Source organism: Castor canadensis, chromosome 2 (genome assembly GCF_047511655.1).
Source record: "Castor canadensis chromosome 2, mCasCan1.hap1v2, whole genome shotgun sequence".
Taxonomy (NCBI): domain Eukaryota; kingdom Metazoa; phylum Chordata; class Mammalia; order Rodentia; family Castoridae; genus Castor; species Castor canadensis.
Window position 1 is genome coordinate 186,830,919 of NC_133387.1, and position 20,946 is coordinate 186,851,864.

At 37.8% G+C, this 20,946-nt stretch overlaps 1 protein-coding gene across 1 annotated transcript; it reads left to right on the forward strand.

The window, feature by feature from the left end:
- The first annotated feature begins 3,510 nt into the window (after positions 1 to 3,510).
- LOC109678937 (NXPE family member 4-like) lies at positions 3,511 to 20,819 on the forward strand. Its single transcript, XM_020154312.2, has 5 exons — positions 3,511 to 3,609; positions 6,365 to 7,098; positions 7,558 to 7,619; positions 9,703 to 9,906; positions 20,192 to 20,819. The coding sequence occupies exons 1-5, from the start codon at positions 3,511 to 3,513 to the stop codon at positions 20,725 to 20,727; spliced, it is 1,635 nt and encodes a 544-aa protein (XP_020009901.2). The 3' UTR covers positions 20,728 to 20,819.
- The last annotated feature ends 127 nt before the right edge of the window (positions 20,820 to 20,946 follow it).

Below are 20,946 nucleotides of genomic sequence, written 5' to 3' on the forward strand. Positions count from 1 at the left end.
TGAGATATAAAGATTTACTTTTAAAGGCATATGCATCTATCCATAAATGGCAATATCCCACTAAGCCATGGAATGTTCTCAATTCTTCTTTTGTCCCTGGGACAGGGAGACCAGTAATTCCTTCTATTCTTTCTGGACCAATCCTTCATTTGCTCTTACCGATTAAATGTCCCAGATATTTTACTTCAGTCACAGCAAATTGTAAGTTATTCTTTGAAATACAAAGTCCCTGGCTTCCCAAGAAATTTATAAAGGTAATGGTTGTTTTAATCACCTCCCCCCGATTATCCCCTTATTATTAAATCTCTCAAGTCTCTTATATTTTCTCAGGGCCCTGGGGTGTTGTTATCTCATCGGGGATCTTGATTAGGAGACTTAATACCAGCTGCCAGGACACTTTGTCCCAGGGGATGTTCGTGATCCCAGATAGCCATTGCGCTCTACAGATCATGGCTCTTCCCTCCCCTGAGAAGAGAATTCCCCAAATAGACATTGACTCAGCCCAAGTATATATCTGTGGTCCCAGAAATTGATCAACCTGTTCTGAGACCCTGAAGGGATCCTCAAGAAGGGGTCACAACTCCTTTTTAAAATTTTGGACCTGGTAAGAGGGGCATTTACAAACCCAATTTCACCTCCTCCAAGGGGAATCTCCTGAGAGGAAAGAGGGAGTGGGGTTTTTCTTCTTCAGACTGAGGAAAAGGTAGATTCTCAATGTCTTGATGACATTGTTCTAACTACCTTTGAAGTCATGGTAGGGAGGGGTTTGGGGTAGGGAGGGAAGGGGGTAGAGGTGGAACGGTTAGGAGGGGGAGGTGGAGAGGCAGAAGCCTGGGGTGGTGGCATGGGGGCCAGCTCTGGTGCCTGAGCCAGAGGAACAGCAAGGTTATAAGTGGGGGGAGGGAGAAAAGTAAATCCCAGTTAGAAGGAGTTGGGTTTTTTTTTCTTTTTTTCCTTTTCTTTAAGTGTAAACAGGACTACAGGACTCTGTCTCCAACAGAGGGCATATTCCATCTCCTCTTGAGTGACTGGGCTCTTGTCATTTACATGCTCAATTAATAGTTGACAGACCCAGTCCTCGTCAGACCCAAATTTTGGTCAAAAAAACCAAAGACTTTGAGATCAGTTCTTGGGTCCAGATAAAACAACGTTATTTAATATTCTCTGCTTTTTTCCCCCTTTAGTATAAGGGCTATCATCCCAATATTTTAACATCTTCCCTAGGGGTCTCTCAGAAGGTATTCTATCCTGGGCCTTCATTTTCTGACCCCCCTTTTTGCTGCCTTCATTTCCCATTTCTCTCTTTGGTCAACTGTGCTCTATCAGGAGCTCAAACCCTGCCCCCCCTTTGCCTTGGAGATTTCTTGCACTCTGATTCTCTTTTGCTTTGTCCATCTCTAGCTACATCCCTCACAGGAGCTTGAGGCACCTCTTGGTAGCTGGCAGGTCAATATAAACTACTGACCTGGATTCAAGAATCTAATTCTACCTTAAATAGTATGAGGTTGCCTCAGAACTGTGGATCAGGACTCCACTTTCCCTTTGTGTCACCTGACACATCTCATTCACACATTACACAGCCTCCAGTATCCTGACCACCAAGATATCACTTGGTCACCCCATGGCATTTCTTGTCTTGTTTTCTGCACAAAACTTACATGACCACTGTGGTCCCAGTCTTCAGAGCTCTTTTACCCACATCGTCAAGAAATTCTGGAGTCCAAGTTCATTAGCAGATCCAGAAAGTTGTCGCCCTCAGCCAAACCTCAGGGCCGCCACAACCAGGCAGCAGGATGCATCTCCCCAGGGAAGGGCTGGAACCCCCCTTCCTGGGCAGAATATAAAATCCCAGACCAAGCCCCCAAATTGTTGGAATTAAAGACCCTTCCATGCTGAAAACAGACAGACAAAATCTTGACAAGGCAATCTCTTTTGATCAAAAGGGTGCAAGCATGTGCTCACTCCAGCTAAGCAAACACACAAGCACAAAACGACTGACAGTGACTCCTACTTAAATCCCTGATGCAGTTGTACCTGCCCCTCACCTAGGATTTTTCCAGGTCAAAGGTTCACAATCTTTCACAATTGGCCAAAAGACTTGGGGGATGGGTTAAGGCATACAGTTTGGCAGGCAATGGAGTCATACAGGAATCCAGAAAAAGAAGGAAGGACCCTTTAAACATGCAAGTCACCTAAGATGGTGACCAGAGAAATTTTTAAGTAATCTAAGAGGGTAACAAATACTTTGATAGAAAAGATCATTTTTCTTTCAGTTCAGAGGATACACAAATACAAAGTGGAGAGAGATGGCAAGCTTTGTTTCTGCTTTTAGTTAATTTGTGGGCCCATGCAAGTGGGAAGTCAGTGCTTTGCAGAAAATGCAGTTTCTAAGTACCTGATAAATGCACGGTAGATTAGGAGAGTGCACCGGAGTAATTTATTGACTAAAACTATTCAGGGAAGGACAATGGGTACTCAAACTGAAATTACAGCAATGAATAGGAATTTTCCAGATTTATCAGAGTGTGGCAGGTACTGGAGAGTGTCTGTGCACTGCAGGAAGAGGTTATGAGACTCCCAAAAAGAAATGAGGATGCAGACAACAACTGGGAAACACCGAAGAATAAGGTAATTCAGAGACCACCAACAACATGTGACTACTAATCCTCACAAATATTTATTGAATTCATTTTGTTGATATACTTAATCTACCATGGAACCTGTCATACTTTGGTAAGTACTTCAATATTTTTAAACAAGAAGTAAAAACACAGACTATGCTTTTTATAATCTATGAGAAGGAGATTGAGACTCTCAATTTCATAAAAGAGTAATTATCATCATGTTTGATTTTTTTCAGTATTGGGAAAACTTATCCATACACATTGCACTCTAGGCAAGAAAAGAAGAATCAACCAGACATTTTAATCACGCATTATGAAATTCACTTAAAGATAGAAACCTCAGATAGTTTCTGGATTGGTGGCAGAGTTGGACTGAAAACCAAGATTCTGCTTCTTAAATTATTCATTTAACATATATTCAAGCATTCTTTAAGGGCATCTTCTATGGCATGTTTTGTAATATAAGAATAATTTTTTCATCTCAGCAGATTTTCCTAGTCTTCCAATAAGGAATATTCCTTCCTTCCATAAAAGAATTGATGTTTCTGCTTCTCATTGAAATTGTGAAAAGTTCAATTACAATAACTGTTGTGACTGAGAAACTACAGAGTAAAGGAAGAGAGCACAGGAAGGGCTTCCGACTCTCATGTAAGGGTCAAGGATGTGAAAGCAACAATTCTAACTAAAACTTGGATAAGGAGTAGCCAGTCTACATGTGGGTAAAGGGATCGTGGTATGTTTGTAAGGATGGGTGCAAAAGAAAGTGGTTCACATGAGCAACAAAGTCTGGGATCAAATCACAGGTGAAAGACAAAACAATGAGTACAAAGGGACCCCCTTCTCATGTGATTCCTCCTATTGTGTCATCTTTCCTAGGACACTCATCATGTCCTCAAATACTGTGCTTCAAAAAGTACTGCTGATATTGACATCACTTTTAGCTATTACCTGGATAATTTTTATACTTTCTCAAAACTCCTCAAAGGTAGGAACACTTTTCTCCATTTTGACTTGAAGACTCCACTCATGGGAAATGTTTTGCTAAAACCCATTAACAATCCTGCTCCTCCTCTCCCACTACAGCTCTGCTTTCTTCTCCCTGCTATACTTCATGTCACCGGGTTTGTGGAAATGACTATCTCTACTTCTTCCTTTCCCCTTCATGCTCAATCCATTCTAATCAGACTCTTATGTCCCAAATGACCCAAAATGTCCTTTGAGAAGGCTACCAACTTCAAAGTCACTAAATAAGGACTTGTCATTAAAACCAGGTGAATATATTCCTTGACTATCTGGGTCCAGTTTCCATAGTCTCTTAATTTTGTCTATGATTCTTTTTCCATGCATAAGTTATTTTTAGAAAGTCAGTTTCATTATGTTTATTAGATATTAATTAATAATTAGAAAATGTAAATGGCTTGAGGTATTTAACTAATTTAACTTTTCCCTATGCTTGTCCAATTATTCTAAACCGTTTAATAAAAATTCCATCCTATACTTCACTGATTTTTTTTCTTTTTTTTTTTTTACCTGTTATACTGGAAATTTAACTCCAGGCTTTGTATTTGCTAAGTCAGATGCTCTACCCGTTGTATTACGCATCCAGCCCTTTTTGCTTTAGTTATTTCTCCTTTAGAGTTTCACATTTTGTTTCTGGGTCATCTTGGATCCTCCTACATATTCCTCTGTTGTAGAAAGGATTATAGGTAAGTATCCACATGTTCACCTTATTGATTGAGATATGGCCTTTCTAACTTTTTGCCTAGGCTAGCCATGTCATCTGACTCAACATAGCTTTTTATGTTTTGGTTAGTTTAAAAGTTTCCATATTTTCCAAAATATTAAAACACTGGAAACCACTGATCTATAAACATGGTTCTCAAACTTTTCTGATGGCCTATGAGTATTTGAAGGAACATGTACTCCAGGATGACACATTGTGACCATGCTTCAGTCCATGTGGCCTAAGGCCAGGGAATCCATATTTTGAGTAAAACCTGGAAGACGCTTCTGGCTATCAGGAAGTTTTGGAAACCATTGAAATTGAGGATCTAAAAAACACTGTCCAGTGCTAAAAGTGTCAGTGACATCTAACTCTGTAGTGACTTCTCAGTGATAACTTAAGAGAGGTTTAGGTGGTTTGTGGGAGGAGGTTGTCAACAATCCAGGAAGAAAAGAAAGTGTTAGGAAAGACCAAGTGCCAAAACAAATGATCCAATTAGTTTTACCAAATAAAAAGTTAGTCATACTTCCTTCTTTTACCTCCCTCTCCTATTACTGAGCTCCCCTTAGAATGACCTGTTTTTTATAATATTGCTTGCATTTGTATTGGGCCTATGTTCCATGTTTGACAGAAAATATGCGACCTTTGGCTTTCTGAACCAGCTATCTTCACTAAACATTATGTTCCCTCCAGTTCCATCCATTTACCTGCAAACAACAAAATTTCATTTAAAGGCTGAATACAGTGCCATTGTATATAAATACCACATCTTCTTAATCCATTCATCAGTTGTAGAATCTCTTGGCTGTTTTCATAGCTTAGATATTATTACTAATGCTGAAATAAACATGGGTATACAGGTGTCTTCATAGTAATATGACTTACATTCCTTCAGTTATAACCCTAGGAGTGGTATTGCTAATTACCATAAGAAGGAGACTAAGGTAGAAAGAGGAAAAATAGAGTGGATGAGTCACTGTGGGTTATAACACATATGTACATGGATCTGTCACAATGAAACACCCTTATAGCTATGTTAAACAAAAGAAATGTCTTTTTTTCAAAAACAGAGAATAGGAAGGCAAAACAGGTCCTATCTGTTGGTCACAGTGGGAGGGATAGGATATAAGGAAAGGGTGTACAAGGCTGAATATGATGAAAATATTATGTACTAACATATGTACATGGGAAAATGAGACCAGTTGAAACAATTCCAGGAATGGAAGGAAGATAAAGGACAATGACAGAGTGGATGAATTTGACTATGATATATTTTAAGAACTTTGTAAATGTCACAATGATGAAAACAATGATAAAAAAATTTTAATTAAAAAATAAAATTAACAAATCTTTACATTTAATGAATAAGGTAGTCCTAGCAAACCAACTACATTGGTATTTAGATGGTACAATATTTAGATGATACAGGAGAGAATGGAAGAACTAGGGAATTTAAAAAGTTAAAATCATAAAGCCATGCCAAGACTACACTTTACCCCAGAATGAGGAGAAGTCATTGAAGGAGTTTAAGGAAGCAGGAGACATGCACAGAGTTTCACTTTAAGAGGCTTGACTTAGCTACAGTGGAGAAAAGTAAACAGAGAGAAAGCACAACTGTCTTCATGACATCTGAATAGGTCACACTTGAAGTGACCATTACAATGCAGGGAAGACAGGGGGAAGGAATAGACTATTAAACAAGGTGAAAGAGACATACAGGTACAACTAGAAAAAGTTACTTAGTGGGAAGAAGGTATATATGAAAGGAAAAGCAAATTCTCCATCTTCAACATAAAACCCATCTGTATTTGCTCAGCTTTATTCTTAGGTTGAATATATTTACAACTCAGGCCATCTCTACAATATTGAGGGAAAAAAATGTCTAAATTTTATTCAACATTGTCAGAGTTTAAATGATATAGATGATGGCATGAAAATAAATATTCAAATCCATCATACATAAAAATGACTGAGATCAGAGTCATTTCATAGGATGACACATTTCTTTTCATTACAGCTTTGGTCTGCTCTAAACATATCCATCTCCTTCCATCACATGAACACTTCCACAAAATCTTCCTGCCCTGAAACACCAAGGACACCAGTCAATTCACCAACAGAGTCTCAGCTGAGAGTCAGGGAGATCCTGGAGAAACTAGACCAACTAATCCCACCCAGACCCTTTATCCATGTGAACACCACCACAAGCGCCAAACACAGCACAGCCACCATCCTCAACCCACAAGATACATACTGCAGAGGGGATCAGCTAGACATCCTGCTGGAAGCAAGGGACCACCTGGGACACAGGAAGGAATATGGCGGGGACTTCCTGAGGGCCAGGACGTCCTCCCCAGCCCTGAACGCAGGTGCTTCAGGAAAGGTGACAGACTTCAACAATGGCACCTACCTTGTCAGCTTCACACTGTTCTGGGAGGGCCAGGTCTCACTTTCTGTCCTACTCATCCACCCCAGTGAAGGGGTATCTGCTCTCTGGAGGGCAAGGAACCAAGGCTATGACAAGGTGATCTTCACAGGCCAGTTTTCCAGTGGTGCCTCCCAGGTCTACAGTGAGTGTGGCCTGGCTTTAAATTCAACTGCTGAGCTGTGCCAGTATCTTGATGGTCAAGATCAAGAAGCTTTCTACTGCGTGAGACCTCCACATGTTCCCTGTGCTGCACTCACCCACATGCAGTCCAAGAACAAGAAAGTTTCTTATCTTACCAAACAGGAAAGGAGCCTCTTTGAAAGGTAAATGATTATTTCTGGATTCTATATTGGAAAATATAATGCTTTTGCCTATATGTCATCTCAAATGAAAATTCTTAAGAAGACCTATTTGGGAAAGGATCTAAAAATTTATTTGGGATCAGTTCTCACTCCTCAGTAGTACCCAAAGTTTTGGATATTTAATCCTCATCAATGAACTAAAAAATATAGGCAGATTAAAAGCTAAAAGAACATGAGAAATGTGTGTGTGCTCTACTAAGTTCTATATGCATCTCAATAAATTGACTTGCATAACTTCTGGGTATCGATATCCTATGAAATGAGAGGCAAAGTAATGGAAATTCACTAAGTGGCCTTAAATCATAGACATGGTAATAGGCTTATCACTAAGAAATAACAGAAGCAATGCATAATTGTGCCTTTGAGTCCTTCATGGTTTGCAGCCACCTACAGATTAATTTCTACATTTTTCTCTTTAAGGTCTAATGTGGGTGTGGAGATTATGGCAAAATTCAAAATGATTAGTGTTTCCAAATGCAGCGGTGAGTGCTTCTGCTTATCGGGTGATATTTACTATTAACTAATTAAAGTATCTCCTCTTCCTGCTGGACTTCTCTCTGACTCAGTCCTGTCAGCTTCCTGCTCATCTATTTCACTGAGGCTGGCCAAGGCACCAGGTCCATCCGTGAGTGAATGTTTGAATCACTAGGATATCACTTACCTGCCTTAGGAACATATCTCTCATCACTAATCTACTTATCGTGTAATAGGTTACCTGCTCATCATGCGCAATAATATTGAAACATTAAAACTTATTCCCAATCTTTACACAGTACTTCATCTCTCCTCCCACCCTCTCCACACCACGCTCATCACCATCTTCCACATTACCAGTTCCCAAATAATCACGGTCTAGACGTTTCCATCTTGTCATCTAGGAGTCAGCTCACTGCTATAATTCCCTCTTTGTCTTTATCACTTTTCCAACCATTTGTTTTCAAAATAGAACCTCCACATTTGTATTTACTGATTTCTCATTAATTATTTGATTCTAAATGTTTTTAAAAACCAGCTGATAGTGATAAAAATAATGTTGATAAAGAGGCATATCTATGTGTGGTGGACTATCAGTGGAAATCCATGGGAGGAGGAGATAAAAAGGAAGGATACTGATGGGGTAAACAGGATCAAAGAATACTATATATATGTAGTGTATAAATATATATATGAAAAAATATATATATATATGAAAATAGCAGAAGGAAACCCATGAAACAATGTTTGTAAATGGGGGGAGGACTAGGATAGAAATATAATGGAGGAGGAGAGCATGCTCAACGTGTACTGCAGGCATGTGTGGAATTATCACAATGAAGTATCTTCATATCATTATGTTATGGTAATACAAAAATAAAATGAAGCTTTTTATAAAGTAAAAAAAATCTGAAATAATTTAGGCAAAAGTCTTCATGTCTACGTTCAGCACTAAAATCTTAATTATGGGTGAAACACTTGACCACACTGAAGTAATAATATGTGCCTGATTGTAGGAATGGTATCATTACTATAGATATGTGGGTACAAACACCTATTAGCTCTTCAATAGAATTTTTTTGGTGGTACTAAGGTAGGAATTCAGGGCCTCACTCTTGATAGGCACTCTCCACGTGAGCCTCTCTGTCAGCCACCAGTTGTTAAAATATAACAAATACACTTTCTGGATGATGAATAGTCACCATCCCAAACTGGACACAGAATCATCTTCTCCTTCAAACTCTTCATATACCAGTGATGAAGGGGTGACTGACTGGCCCTTCTTGGAACTCAGGCACTCTCTGCAGCCTACAAACATATCCATTGTGATTGGCCACTTTTTTTTTCTCTTTTATTCATATATGCATACACTGTTTGGGTCATTTCTCCTCCTCTACCCCCTTACTTCCAGGCAGAAACTATTTTGCCCTTACTCTAATTTTGTTGTAGAGAGAGTATAAGCAATAATAGGAAGGAACAAGGGTTTTTGCTAGATGAGATAAGGATAACTATACAGGGAGTTGACTCACATTGCTTTCCTGTACATATGTGTTACATTCTAAATTAATTCTTCTCAAACTAACCTTATCTCTAGTTCCTGGTCCCCTTCTCCTATTGATTGGCCACTTTCTAAGCCAAGATAATTATTGATATTTTTTAGATTAGCTAGCCTCTAACTCAAAGAAATTTTAGTTTGATGGGGTATTGAAGACATTGGGAGTGTATGTGACAAATGTAGCGGTAAAGTGGACTAAAATGATAGAATGAGTGAGCTTTCACACTGTGTAAGAATTGATGGATTTCATGGTAAGGCTGAAAAATACATTATAACTACATGTATTTTGTCTTGGAAAACTTGTGATCTTATAATGAACATTAAATGGTACCATTTAGAAAAATCACATTTGAGAAAATTTTTATTGAAAAATAGTTGTTCCATTATGTGGATACATTAATAAATCTTTTCTGCTACCACCACTAAGTACACTGCTATTAAGAAAACACTTGGAAAAAGACAGAAGGTTCTTAATGAATACTGATGGATAAGTTGATGTTTTAGAAGATCCTATCTTGTTGATCCTTTGACAGAAGAAACAGTTCCAATGAAGGAGAAATGCAAGCCTGGAATCCCATCCACAATCCCCAGTGGCCATGTCTGGAAAAACACATGGAATCCCATCTCCTGCAGTTTGGCTCCAGTGGAAATGAAAGACTGCCTCGCAGGAAAACTCATATATCTGCTGGGAGATTCCACAATCCGTCAGTGGATGGAATACTTCAAAGCCAATATCAAAAGTATGTCTAAGTAGAAGCCATTATTGACATCCCCTCAGAAACTTCATTCTCGATTCAGTGGGAGAAAGGACTATGGGAAATACCTCTCCTTTATCATCTTTCTTAATCACAATACATCAATAGTTTTCATAAGACATTATTATCTTTTCTTTTAAAAATATGTTTATGTTAATAGAAGGGAGCCGATGTAAAAAGTGTATATTATTGTGTATATTACTACCTATCCTGGAGAATTCACACATTAAACTTGTGAAGTATACTTAGGTTATTGATGGAGACAAGATTATTTAGGATACTAAACCCTCTCCTTCTGCAGTTGGCACAACAGCTTAGGGTGTGAATTCCAAGTGCAGATATCCTGGGTTCAAAACCTGTCATCACATTGTATCTGGGTGACCTTGAAAAGGTTCCATTGTCATTTTATGCCTCAGTGTCGAATGAGGCACGACCACCCAAGAAAGACTTCAAAGGAGAATCTTTATTTGCCAGCTGACTGCTCTGACCAACAGGTCGCTGGCCCTTAGAGCAGCCCCGTTCTAACTTTAAGCAGGGTTTATAAAAGGCAAAAACCATGTCCTGTTTGACAATCGTTGCGAAGCAAGCTAGCCCAGGTACAGAAGCAAAACAATGGCTGTTGGTTGCCGTTGCGAAGCATAAGTGAACACAATCAACAAAACCGTTTATCCACTTCGGCTCCTTCTGTTTGGGAATCAGATATTTCATAACCCCCTTCAGCTTTAAGCTAAGGAGGCACCTGATTAATGGCTTCTCTACGGACACCTGATTAATGTCTTTCCTCTGGCTAAGTCTTTTAACCATTTCATCCTCAACATTAACTGAAAGTGAAAGTAATACCTACTTAGAAAAATGAGGTAATATCTATGAGGCATTTAGAATATTGTCTGTCACAAACTAAGTTCTCTTTGGTATAAGCCATATTATGTGTTTTCTCTGTCTTTTTTTCCTTATCTGTCAACCAGGATAATAATAGTACCTTCTGATTTTTTAAGATGAAATGAGGTAATGGATTGAGAGTATTTTACAGAATGCAAGACACATACAAAGTGCCCAAAAAGCAAAAGCAATTGCAGTTGCAATCGCTATTATTATCATTTGTTGATGTCACAGTTGGGGCAAGAGTGAGAACCTACTAGTTGTTCTATTTACTAAACCAAGCATCCATCAAAAATGATTCAGAATCCACTAGTAGATCTTAGCAATCTCACCCAGAAAACCATCACTATCTACCCCTCTATGTCTCTGAGCCATGACTCTTATCTTTGAGGAAAATAAAGGTGGTGCAGCTCTATCCTGGACTTCTTAATAAAGTCCACTTTGGTAAAAGAAAGAAAGTTTATCCTCAATTTAAAAAGGCAAATGAATAGGGTCTGCACTCCAAGAAGAATTCCCAACTGAGGGAGAGTTTTAAATTTTGGTCTCTAGTAAATATGAATTCCTCCTGACTTTAGTTTCCACAGCTACAAAATTAGGGATTGGTAATAACCTTTAGCACCACGTGATACACGTGAGTTCTTACGTTATCCAACTACTGGGTTATGGAGTTACTATCCTCTTCAATTCATGTAATAATTCGTGGTAGGAAGATATCCATTGCACATTTCCTTAAAAGTTAAATTCTATGTCCTGAGTTTGTTTTGGAAAAGACAACTGAGTTAGTTGGAAGCACATGAAGAAAACAGCACTGCCATTTTCCTACAACCATCCTATAGCATCAATATTTTACATTCTCACTGGTTCAGATTTCAAACATATCCTTTTACTTACAAGATAATACATGGTACAAAGCACTAATAATCATTAACTGTGTGTTTTCTTCAGCAGTTAAAGCTATGATACAGCTGGCCTTCATATTCTGATAGGAGTTTAATTAATATGAGAAAAATGGAAGGACTTTATCCAATTCTGTGCATGCTATGCTTATTTTCAGAAGTGTCAAGATCAGATAGACAATTTTCATAAGAACTGGGGGAATTTTTAGTGCAAATACTGCCACAAACTGTAGCCACTGCCACCCAGCCTGAACTGGAAATGCAATGTGGTTTTGATTGCATTTTTTATGGCCAGGGATGTTGAACATTTCTTCATGAGTTTTTTTGGCCATTTGAACTTCTTCCTTTGAAAAAGCACCTCTGTTCAGTTCATTTACCCATTTCTTCATGGAGTCATTCATTCTTTGGGATTAGATTTTTCTTTGGGCTCTCTGTAAATTCTGGTTATTAATCTCTTGTCAGATGGATAGCTAGCAAAAACTTTCTCCCATTCTGAGGAGAAAATTGAGTCTAGTCACCATTCCTTTGCTGTGCGGAAGCTTTTTAGTTCCATGCAGTTCCATTTGTCAATCCTTTCTCTTAGTTGCTGAGTCATTAGAGTTTTATTTATGAAGTTAGCTCCTATATGTTCCAGTGAATTCTCTACTCTTTCCTGCACTAGTTTCAAAGAGTTAGGCCTTACATTAAGGTCTTTGACCCACTTTGAATTAATATTTGTGTAAGATGAAGACATGATTCTAGTTTCAGTCTTCTATATACAGATATCCAGTTTTCCCAGCACCATTTCTCAAAGAGGCTGTCTTTTCTCCATATGTTTGGACAACTTTGTCAAAAATTAGTTGTCTGTAGCTGCATGGATTTCTATTTGGGTCTTCTATTCTGTTCCATTGGTCTTCATGTCTGTTTCTGTGCTGGTACCATGCTGTTTTAATTACTATGGCTCTGTGGTATTGTTTGTTGTCAGGTATTGTGATACCGCTAGCATTGCTCTTTTGCTCAGTATTCCCTTGGCCATTGGTGGTCTTTTGTGCTTCTACATGAATTTTAGGATTGATTTTTCAATCTGTTACAAATGTCATTGGCATTTTAATGGGGATTGCATTGAACTTATAGACTGCTTTTGATCATATAGTCATTTGCACAATAATAATTCTTTGATTCACAAGCATGGAAGATCTTTTCATCTTCTGATATCTTCTTCAATTTCATTCTTCAGTGGTTTATAATTTGCATTGTAGTTGTCTTTCACTTCCTTTGTTGAGTTTATTCCTAGGTATTTTATTTTTTGAGGGTATTATAACTGGAAAAGTTTTCCTAAATTATTTCTCAATCTTTTCATTGTTAGTAAGTATAAAAGCTACTGGTTTTGTATATTCATTTTTTTAGCTTTATTCTTTACTAGGATAGATTCATTGTACATGGGGGGGTTCATTGCAAAATTCCAGGTAGGCTTATATTATAAATTGCTTAGATCACCCCCATAGTCTCTCCCCCTTAACCTCTCTATGCCCCACTTAAAGAAATTGCAAGAGGTTTCTTTCTTCTATTTCATGTAAGTATATGAAGTCTATCAACCATACACCCTCACCTTATTCTCCATTCACCTTCTACCCTCCCTCAAGTTACCCCCAAACACAAACATATACATTGTACCTACTTTACAGTCCTGTTTCATTATTAATATTTAAGTTGATGTTCAAAGGGTTTTCACAATGTATCCCTGCTTTAAGTATACTTTACTTTAGTCCATTCACCCCTTCCATTGCTCTCCCTTACCCTTTTATCTCCCACCCCTCATTTTTAAACAGCTTTCAATATACATCCTTATATCCTCTACTTTCACAGATGTTATGTTTTAAATATTGTTGATGTGCTATCATTCTTTTCCTGTCCCTCCTTCCCTGAGTTCCATAGAATAGTTCCACTACTACAAACATTTTCTACATATGAGTTTGTATATGATCATGTTTAGTTTTGTGTATATGTTTATCGTTTGGATCTGTCTTCCACATATGAGAGAAAACATGCAGCTTTTGTCTTTCTGAGCCTACCTTACTTCATTTAATATGATGTTCTTCAATTGCATCCTCACATCTTCAAACCACATGCTGCCATTATTCCTTATGGCTGAGTAAAACTCCATTGTATATGTATACCTCATTTTCTTGATCCATTCATCAGTTAGAGGGCATCTGGATTGTTTCCATAGCTTGGCTATTATGAGTAGTGCTACAATAAACATCAGTATACAGGTGTCTCTATTGTTTCCTGACTTACATTCCTTTTAGTATGTACTCAGGAGCATATCACTGGGTCACATGGCAGTTCTAACTTTTGCTTTATGAGGAATCTTCATACCACTTTCCATAATGGTTGTACTCATTTGCATCCTACCAACAGTGTATAGGGGTTCCTGTTTCACTGCATCCTTGCCAGCATTTGTTGTTTTTATTGTCCTTAAATATCACCATTCTAACTGGGGTGAGATGAAATCTTAGTATAGTTTTGATTTGCCTCTCTTTTATAGCCAGGGAAGTTGAATACTTCTTCATGTATTTACTGGCCATTTGTACCTCCTCCTTTGAGAATTCTCTGTTTAATTCATGTACCCATTTCTTCTTTGGGATATTGATTCTTTTAGGGTTGACTTTTTTGAGTTCCCTATAGATTCTGGATATTAGTCCCTTATCCGATGAATAGCTGCCAAAGATTTTCTCACATTCTGTAGGCAATCTCTTGAGTCTAGTAACTGCTCCTTCTGCTGTGCAGGTTTTTAGTTTGATGTGGTCCCATTTGTTCATTCTTTCTCTTAGATACTGAGCCTTTTGAGTTCTACTTAAGAAGTCACTTCCTATGCCTATCTATTTTAGTTTATTTCCTACTACTTCCTATAGTTGTTCCAAAGTTTCAGGCCTTATATTAAAGTCTTTGATACACTTTGAGTTCATTTTGGTACAGGTTGAGAGACAGGGATCTAGTTTTAGTCTTCTACATATGCACATCCAATTTTCCCAGCAACATTTGTTGAAGATGCTGTCTTTTCTCCATTGTGTGCTTTGGACTCTTGTCAAAGATCAGTTGGCTGTAGCTGTGTGGTTTTATGTCTGGGTCTTCTATTCTAACCCATTGGTCTTTATGTCTGTTTTGTGCCAATACCATGATGTTTTTACTGTTATAGCCCTATAGTATAATTTGAAGTCATGTATTGTGATACCTCTAGCATTGGACTTTTGCTCAGAATTTCTTTGGCTATATGAGGTCTTTTGTAGTTTCATATGTATTTTAGGATTGATTGTCTATCTCTGTGAGGAATGTCATTGGACTTTTGATAGGGATTGCATTGTACATGTAGATTGCTTTTGGTAGTATGACAATTTTCACAATATTCATTCTATTAATATTCATTCTACCAGAAGCATGGGAGATCTTTCCATCTTCTGATATCTTCTTCAATTTCTCTCTTCAGTGGTTTATAGTTTTCATTAAAAAGGTCTTTGGTTTCCTTCATTAAATTTATTTTTAGGTACATTATTATTTTTGAGGCTGTTGCAAATGGGATTGTTTCCCTGATTTCTTTTTCATTCTGTTCATTGTTGGTATATAAGAAGGATGCTGATTTCTATATGTTAATTTTGTATCCTGCTACATTGCCAAAAGAGTTTATGACTTCTAATACTTTTTGGTAGGGTTTTTAGGGTCTTTTAAGTAAAGGATCATGTCATCTGAAATTGGAGATAGTTTGACTTCTTCTTTCCCTATTCAAATCCCTTTTATTTCTTGTTCTTGTCTTGTTGCTCTGACAAGGAATTCCCAAACTATATTGAATAGGAGTGGGGAAAGCAGCCATTCCTGTCTCATTCATAATTTTAGTGGGAATGATTTCAGTTGTTCTCCATTTCGTACAATGTTGGCTATAGGTTTCTCATATATAGTCTTTATTATGTTGAGGAATATTCCTTCTATTCCTAGTGTCTTCAGAGCTTTTATCAGGAAAGGGTGTTGAATTTTGTCAAAGACTTTTTTCTGTATCTATTGAGAGGATCATGTGGCTTTTGTCCTTATTTCTGTTTAAATGCTGTATTATGTTTATAGATTTATGCATGTTGAATTATCTTTGCATGCCTGGAATGAAACTGACTTGGTCATGTTGTATGATCTTGTTGATGTATTGTTGAATTCTGTTTTCCAGTGTCTTGTTAAGAATCTTTGTATCTATATTTATTAAAGATATTAGTTTGTAAATCTCTTTTTTTGTTGCATCTTTCTTGGGTTTTGGAATGAGTGTAATGCTGGCTTTAAAATGAGTTCAGTAGTGTTCCTTCCCTTTATTTTTCCTGGAAAAGACTGAGTAGTGTTGGTATTAGTTCTTCTTTAAAGGTTTGGTAAAAATCCATCAGGTCTGGGGCTCTTATTTGTGGGGAGGCTCGTTATTGCTGCTTCAATTTCATTGCTTGTTATAGGTCAGTTTAGGTGGTCAGTATCTTCTTGGTTTAATTTTGGTTGGTTATATGCCTCTAGAAATACATACATTTTGTCTAGATTTTCAAGTCTAATTGAATGTAAGTTTTCAAAGTATTCTCTAGTTATCCTCTGGATTTTGATGCTATTTGTGGTTATGTCCCCTTTTGCATCTTTGATTTTATTAATTTGGGTCTTCGCCCTCCTCCATTTCCATTTTGTCTTGTTGCCTAGGGGTTTGTCAATCTTATTAATCTTCTTAAAGAACCAACTTTTTGTTTCATTGATTCTTAGTATGGTTTTGTTGTTGTTGTTGTTGCTGTTTTTGTTCTTTTGGTCTTGATCTCATTGATCTTGGCCCTGATCTTTATTATTTCATTCTTTCTGCAAGTTTTGGGTTTGGTTTGTTCTTTTTTTTCTAGCTTAAGGTTGTTTATTTGGGAAGCCTCTGTTTTTTAATGAAGACACGTATAGGTATAAAGTTTCCCCTTAGCATGGCCTTTGTTGTGTTCCACAAATTGTGATAAGTTGTATTTTCACTTTCATTAGATTCCAGGAACTTTTTGATTTCTTTCCTTATTTCTTTGGTCACCTACCAGTCATTCAGCAGTATGTTGTTCAGTCTCCATATGTTTGAGTATTTTCTGTTGTTTCTTTTCTTGTCGAGGTCTAGTTTTATTTCATTGTAATCTGATATGATAGAGGGATTATTTCAATTTTCTTAAAGTTGTTGAGATTTGCTTTGTGTCCTAAAATATGATCTACTTTGGAAAAAGTTCCATGAGCTGCAGAAATGAATGTATAACATGGTTGTTGAGCGAAATACTCTGTAGATGTCTATTATGTACATTTGGGCTAACGTGTGTAGAAGTTCTAAAGTTTCTTTGTTGATCTTTTGCCTGGATACCAATCTATTGATGACAGTGGGGTATTCAGGTTATTCAGGTCTCCCACTATCACTCAGGTAGGGTCTATCTGTTCTCTTAGGTCCAGTAGTGTTTTGTAATGTAATTGGGTGCCCCTATCTTTGGTGCATATATGTTAAGAATTGATATTTCTTCTTGATGAATCATTCCTTTAGTTAATATGAAGTAACCTTCATATTTCTTCTGACTGATTTTAGTCTGAAATCTACTTTGTCAGATATAAGTATCTCTACTCCTGCCTGTTTCTGGGGTCCATTTGCTTGGAAAAACTTTTTCCACCTTTTAACTCTAAGCCAGCATTTATTTTTTTCAGTTAGATGAGTCTCTTGTAAACAACATACAGTTGGGTCTTGTTTTTTAACCCAGTTTGCTATTCTATGTCTTTTGACTGGGGCTTTGAGGCTATTGATGTTCAGTGTTAGTATTGAGAGGTGCATGGTGTTTCCAGTCATTTTTATTCTCCTGTTGTTTACTTTTTGTCCATTCCTTGTTTCCTGGTCTGCTTGATCAAAAGGGTTTATTCTTTATTTCATTATCCTGTCTCATTCTAATTTCTCCTTCTGTGTTGAAGAGTCTTTTAAGTATTTTCTGCAGTGCTGGCTTGGTAGTCATGAATTCCTCTAGTTTTTATTTGTGGTGGAGCGTTTTAATATCTCCTTTAATTAAGAAGGATAATTTTGATGGATAGACTAGACTAGGTTGACAGTTGTTTTCATTCAGGACCTAAATATTTCTTTCCATGATTTTCTTGTGTTTAGAGTTTGTATTGAAAAATCTGCTGTTATTCTAATGGATTTGCCTTTATATGTGACTTTCTGTCCTCTTTTGCAGCTTTCAGAATTCTTTCTTTGTTCTATATGCTGAATGTTTTGATTATTATGTGTCTAGGGGTATTTCTTTTTTTGGTCCTGACGGTTTGGTGTTCTATAAGCTTCCTGCACCTGGATGACCCTCTCTTTCTGAAGGTTGGGGAAGTTTTCAGCTATTATTTTATTGAATAGGTTATCTATGCCTTTAGTTTTTATCTCTTCCCCTTCTTCTATTCCCGTGATTTGTAGGTTTGGCCTTTTCATGATGTCCCAGATGTCTTGCATCTTCCATTCATAGTTCTTAAGATTTTTTCCTGTTCTTTTACTATCTGATCTAATTCTTCTACTTTGTCTTCTGTTCCTGATACTCTATTTTCAAATTGCTCCACTCGGTTCAACAAGCTTCCAACTGAGATTTTTATTTTAGATATTGAGCTGTTCATTTTAAATTAATTCTTTTGCAGAATTTCTATGTCTTTATTGAGTTCCTCTTTCAAATCCTGCACAGTCTTCTTAATTTCATTCATCTGTTTGCTTGAATTCTTTTCAAAATCTTAGTTGTTTATTCATATCCTCTTTGAGATCAGACACTACCTTTTGTGTCTCTTCTTTGAGCCTATTAATTAATAATGAGCTAATTAATTAATAATGGAAGTGAAAGAAGAGATAAGGAAGAAGGAGAATGGGAAGGGGGGTAAAGAGGTGTGAGGTGTGGGGGTTATCAGGTTAACAAAACCCTAATGTGTGTAGAGGAGATGTTCAGTCATTGTGGAGGTAGGTACTATTGCCTGGGATTGCAGAGGGCTAGAAAGATGGGAGTGATATAAGAAGATGGTAGAATAAACCACTCATTGACTGATTTGTAAGGAAGAGATAGGGAAAGTGGATGAAGGGAGGAGGAGTAGAAAAAGGAAAAGAAAAAAATGGCAGAAAAGAAGTATAGACAAATTAAAACTTTAAAAAGAAAAAAATAATTTTTTAGAGTCTAAATTTCTTCCTTGTTTTGGAGAAGAGTAGATTTCCTCTGTGTTCAATGAGTACACTGGATGCTCTCTTCCAATTTCTGGTCCTCAGGTTTTAGTATGGAGTTCTTACATATCCCCTCTAGGTGCTGTCCTTCCCCACCATACAAGTCTACATCCCATTACACAGGGGCTTTCTCTGGGTCCTTGCCTCTCATTTGGATAGGTCTGCTGGGCTGAATGGTAATCAGTGGTTCCCCTTCCTACCAGCCAGGGTTAGCGGGGCTCTACTCAGGCTATTTAGCCACAGGCTCATCTTGGGTGGGGGAGGGCAGTCAGATTCAGCTTCCTTGGCTTGAGGCTTCTCTCAGGTAGTTGCACAAATTACTTAGTAGAGAGCAATGGTCAACTTCTCCCACCAGACAATTCTAGGAGCTTTAGCTCAGGCTGTTTAGCTAAAGCCCTTCCTTGGGAGGGAAGTTTCAGCTTCTCAGAGGTGGTCAAATGAATTATTTTCTAGGTTCGACTCAGGCTTGACTAGCCTGCACTCACACTGTCTTTCTTTGTATAGAAAAGTATAGGCTGAGCCACTACCCATAGTGTGCCTCACACTCAAGTCAGGGTAGGAGATTAAACTCTGTTTATTAAACCAAAACCTTTCTCCTAAAGGGGTACAGTCATATACCCAGAAGCCTAGATGACTATGCGATATCCCCCAGGACTGAAAGCAGCAATCTCACCTGAATGGATTGTAGGCACTGCATTCTGGTATTGGAGGGAAATAGGTTCATGGGTGGTGAGCCTTGGCCATAGGTGGCAGGGGCAAATGTTCCCTTTCTTTGCAGTCTGGAAACTCCCAGGTACTTGCAGGACTTGTAGCCATGTGTGTTGATTTTTAGTATTTCAGATGGCTTTTCATGGACAGGAGGCTAATCTGGTGCAGGAAAAAAAAATTCTAAAAACCCACACCTGCCAGCATGTTGCTGGCAGTACCTACACACCTGGGGCAAATTTGTGCTTTAAAAGACTTATATAGCAGTTGTTCATTGTAGATATTGGTGACCTCTTATTTAGCAAACTAGTCAGACCATGTAACCTAGCTGACATGAATCTAAGGTTATGTTTCAGGCTAGAGGGAGCTTGGAGTTCTGGTGTCTATCAGCAAACTGTCATCTTGGTCTCTCCTATATAAACATTTAATTGGGAAATAATTTTCAAAACTACACCCTTGGTAAAACCTATAAGAAATCAGATGTGATTAGCTTAATTCTAAACAACAAATCTTTTATCTTATGATGAGTATATCTTTGTAATTCTACTTTCCCTTCACTTGTCATCAGCACTGAAATCAGTGGATCTGCATGAATCTGGAAAATTGCAACACCTCTTTGCTGTGGACTTGGATAAGAATATCAACATCCAGTGGCAAAAACATGGCTACCCCTTGATTACAGCAATACACTATTCTGTCAAAGAGATGGAGAACATGGCCAGGGTAATTGACAGAACTGGAGGGGAGAAGAATACTGTCATTGTTATTTCTCTGGGCCAGCATTTCAGACCCTTTCCCATTGATGTTTTTATCCAAAGGGCCCTCAGTGTCTACAAAGCTGTTCAGCGTCTTCTTCTGAGAAGCCCAGACACTATGGTTATCATCAAGACAGAAAACATCAGGGAGATGCACAATGATGCAGAAAGATTCAGTGACTTTCATGGTTACATTCAGTATCTCATCATCAAGGACATTTTCCAGGATCTCCACGTGGGTGTCATTGATGCCTGGGATATAACAATTGCATATGGCACAAATGATGTACACCCACCTCAACATGTAGTTGGAAATCAAATTAATGTATTCTTAAACTATATTTGCTAGGTAACACATATCTCTGAAAATCATTCATTTGAGTAAATAGATCTACTGAGTGTCTCCAAACATGACAGGTGCCTTATTTGACTCTGAACTCCTAGCTAGCTTTAAAAATCATCTGCACAGTGCCTGATATGGATTCGTAAGTTCAGCCAAACAGTGTATTTCTAAACTGGGCTTCCCCTTAAATCTGAAGCTCAGAGGAGACCTAGCACGTTCATACTC

Excerpts from the sequence above, each read along its gene's own strand:
- LOC109678937 (XM_020154312.2), top strand. The coding sequence starts at position 3,511 with ATGTCCTCAAATACTGTGCTTCAAAAAGTACTGCTGATATTGACATCA. Across the intron at positions 3,610-6,364 it reads TTTCTCAAAACTCCTCAAAG|CTTTGGTCTGCTCTAAACAT; the intron begins GTAGGAACACTT and ends TTTTCATTACAG. Across the intron at positions 7,620-9,702 it reads TAGTGTTTCCAAATGCAGCG|AAACAGTTCCAATGAAGGAG; the intron begins GTGAGTGCTTCT and ends CTTTGACAGAAG.